General features: G+C 44.0%; 1 protein-coding gene across 6 annotated transcripts in view; it reads left to right on the forward strand.

Annotated features, from left to right (window-relative positions):
- The window catches only part of atp2c1 (ATPase secretory pathway Ca2+ transporting 1), a 323,636-nt gene that overhangs the window by 42,537 nt on the left and 278,599 nt on the right, over positions 1–2,500 (forward strand). For all 6 annotated transcript variants that reach the window (XR_010930282.1, XR_010930281.1, XM_067600368.1 and 3 more), the window contains exons 20-23: positions 83–133; positions 1,235–1,401; positions 1,598–1,666; positions 1,845–1,961. Coding sequence is in view for 4 of the 6 variants with exons in the window: in XM_067600368.1 (XP_067456469.1) it covers positions 83–133; positions 1,235–1,401; positions 1,598–1,666; positions 1,845–1,961 (404 nt within the window). In the remaining 2 variants the exon portion in view is untranslated. The remainder of the gene's footprint in view (positions 1–82; positions 134–1,234; positions 1,402–1,597; positions 1,667–1,844; positions 1,962–2,500) is intronic.

A 2,500-nucleotide genomic window follows, 5' to 3' on the forward strand; every position in this document is an offset into this window, starting at 1 on the left:
TTTTTATTCCTGCGTAGGTTTATAATGATGTTTGTTTGAATTAAACTTTGTTTGCTGGCTGTAAACACTTCTGTCTCCACAGGTTACTGTGTTTTATCGAGCCAGTCCCCGACACAAGCTGAAGATCGTCAAGGTGAGCAGGATGAACCTTATTTATAGAGACGTGATCAACGGCTGTGGGGATTTGAACCAGCAACCTTTGGACCACAAGCACAACTGGTTTATATAACTGCAGTTTAAGTTTAAGCTCCTACTGTAGGAGGAGACAAACAGAATATCATTTTATACTAGGGATGCACGATATTGGATTTTTTGCCGATATTTCCAACTCACTGTGCCCGATACCGATATATGCACATATTTTTTCCAGCTGGCTGAGGAGACTGTTATGCATGCAAGCATAGATTGTACTAAGTATGATCAATAAAGACAATATATGAAGGAAGAACTGAGGAAGACTGGAGTTCAGGAGCTTAGCATTAAAACTTTAATGAACCTGCCAAGTGGGAGCAGCAGTAGAGTTTTCACTGAGTTTATTAGACAGACAGGATTAATGTGTAGGATTTAATCTCTGGTCCACACTCCGGACCAGAAGGTGGTGCTAATGCACCTAAAACGCTGGTTGACAACCGCTGTTATAAACCCAAAAGAAGAAGATGATTTATTTTTCAAACAGAGTGGTACATCCTGTCAGCCGAGGTGTTTCCTATCTGTGCAGCCGAACACCGCAGCACCTCGATGGACTGTTTCACCCTGACGGTCCCGGTGTGAGCACCGAGCCCCAGTTTGTTATTCAGGTTCAAGTGGGAAGAAGCAGCTGAGTGAAGTGCAGCCTGCGGAGGAAACACCGGGACCGTCAGGGTGAAACAGTCCATCAAGGGAAGCACAGTCAGGCGGCGAAGGAGACATATCGGGCTCTCATAATCAGCAGAATTCGCCGTTGCTGATATTTTAGAGCTTTTATCGGCCGATACCGACGACGTGCCGATAATATCGTGCATCCCTATTTCATATGAAACTTTTAATGTTTATTTTCCTGTCATAGTACGGCTGCAATCTTTTTATTCATCTTAACATTTTGACAATATACAAACAACTCTACAAAATAGACGGGATAGTGAGAGTTTATTTACCATCCTGTATGATCTGTTTGCAAAGACTTTATCTCACTAATAAACAACCACAGAACGACTGTCAGTCATTATATGAAAGTAAACGTCCCGCCCTCCTGCAGTCCCTCCAGAACATCGGCGCCGTGGTGGCGATGACGGGCGACGGGGTGAACGACGCCGTTGCTCTGAAGGCGGCCGACATCGGCGTGGCGATGGGTCAGACGGGCACCGACGTCTGCAAGGAGGCGGCCGACATGATCCTGGTGGACGACGACTTCCAGACCATCATGTGAGTCAAACGCTGGGCGGAGATTAATACTTATATACTTATAATCAATTAGCTTTGAGGAAAGATGTAAATATGCAAAATAATGTAACATATACCGACTGATATGTGTGTTTGGCAGGTTAAAGTTATCTTTATTTTATATTGTCATGAAGTTGAAGTTAAGTTTAAGGTCTTTTTAAACGTTGTCTGTTTCCAGGTCAGCCATCGAGGAGGGAAAAGGGATTTATAATAACATCAAAAACTTTGTCCGCTTCCAGCTGAGCACGTGAGTGGTATAAAAAAAAAAAAAAAAAAGTGACACAGTGTGAAAATAATTCCTGTTGCGTCGACATTTTCTGTGTCGACTCTGTAAAAACGAAGCTTCGCAGGCGCAGTAGTGTTTTACCAACCTCTCTCTCTCTCTCTCTCTCTCTCTCTCTCTCTCTCCACCTGCTGGTCTCCAGGAGTATTGCAGCTCTCACACTCATCTCCTTGGCGACGCTGATGAATTTCCCCAACCCGCTGAACGCCATGCAGATCCTGTGGATCAACATCATCATGGACGGACCTCCTGCTCAGAGGTACAGTAGAGCATCGTAGGAACCGACAGATGTTTTACATTTAAAAACAATCATTCAGAAACTGCTCAGCGATTGAAAGGAAGGATGTGTGATGATATCGTTCAAAGGAAGAGCTGACGAAGTTCTTATTTTGTAGACGTTTATTAGACGATGGCCATCGGGTCCATTCCATGTACAAAGATGGTCTGGGCACCGTACCACTGTCGGTGCATAACTTATATGGGGTTACACCTCTGTATCTTATCACATGAATAACAACGGTTTTCCATGGGCACTAGGTCAGTTGGGGCCGTCCATCAAGTAATTGACAGCTGCCTCATAACATATTATGTGTCACAACAACCCACATCTGGAACAGTTCCAAACTTGACCATGGATCCATTGTTTGTATTTCTAAGGTCCCCCTGAAGGGCCATACCATGTTACCTAAGGGGACATGCAGACTCTGAAATGTTTATGTCACATGTCCAACACCCAAAATCAGTGAAGTGCATAGGGTCAGATAAAAATCATACTAACAGTGGTTAAAGGGGAAAGTT

Source organism: Thunnus thynnus, chromosome 10 (genome assembly GCF_963924715.1).
Source record: "Thunnus thynnus chromosome 10, fThuThy2.1, whole genome shotgun sequence".
Taxonomy (NCBI): Eukaryota; Metazoa; Chordata; class Actinopteri; order Scombriformes; family Scombridae; genus Thunnus; species Thunnus thynnus.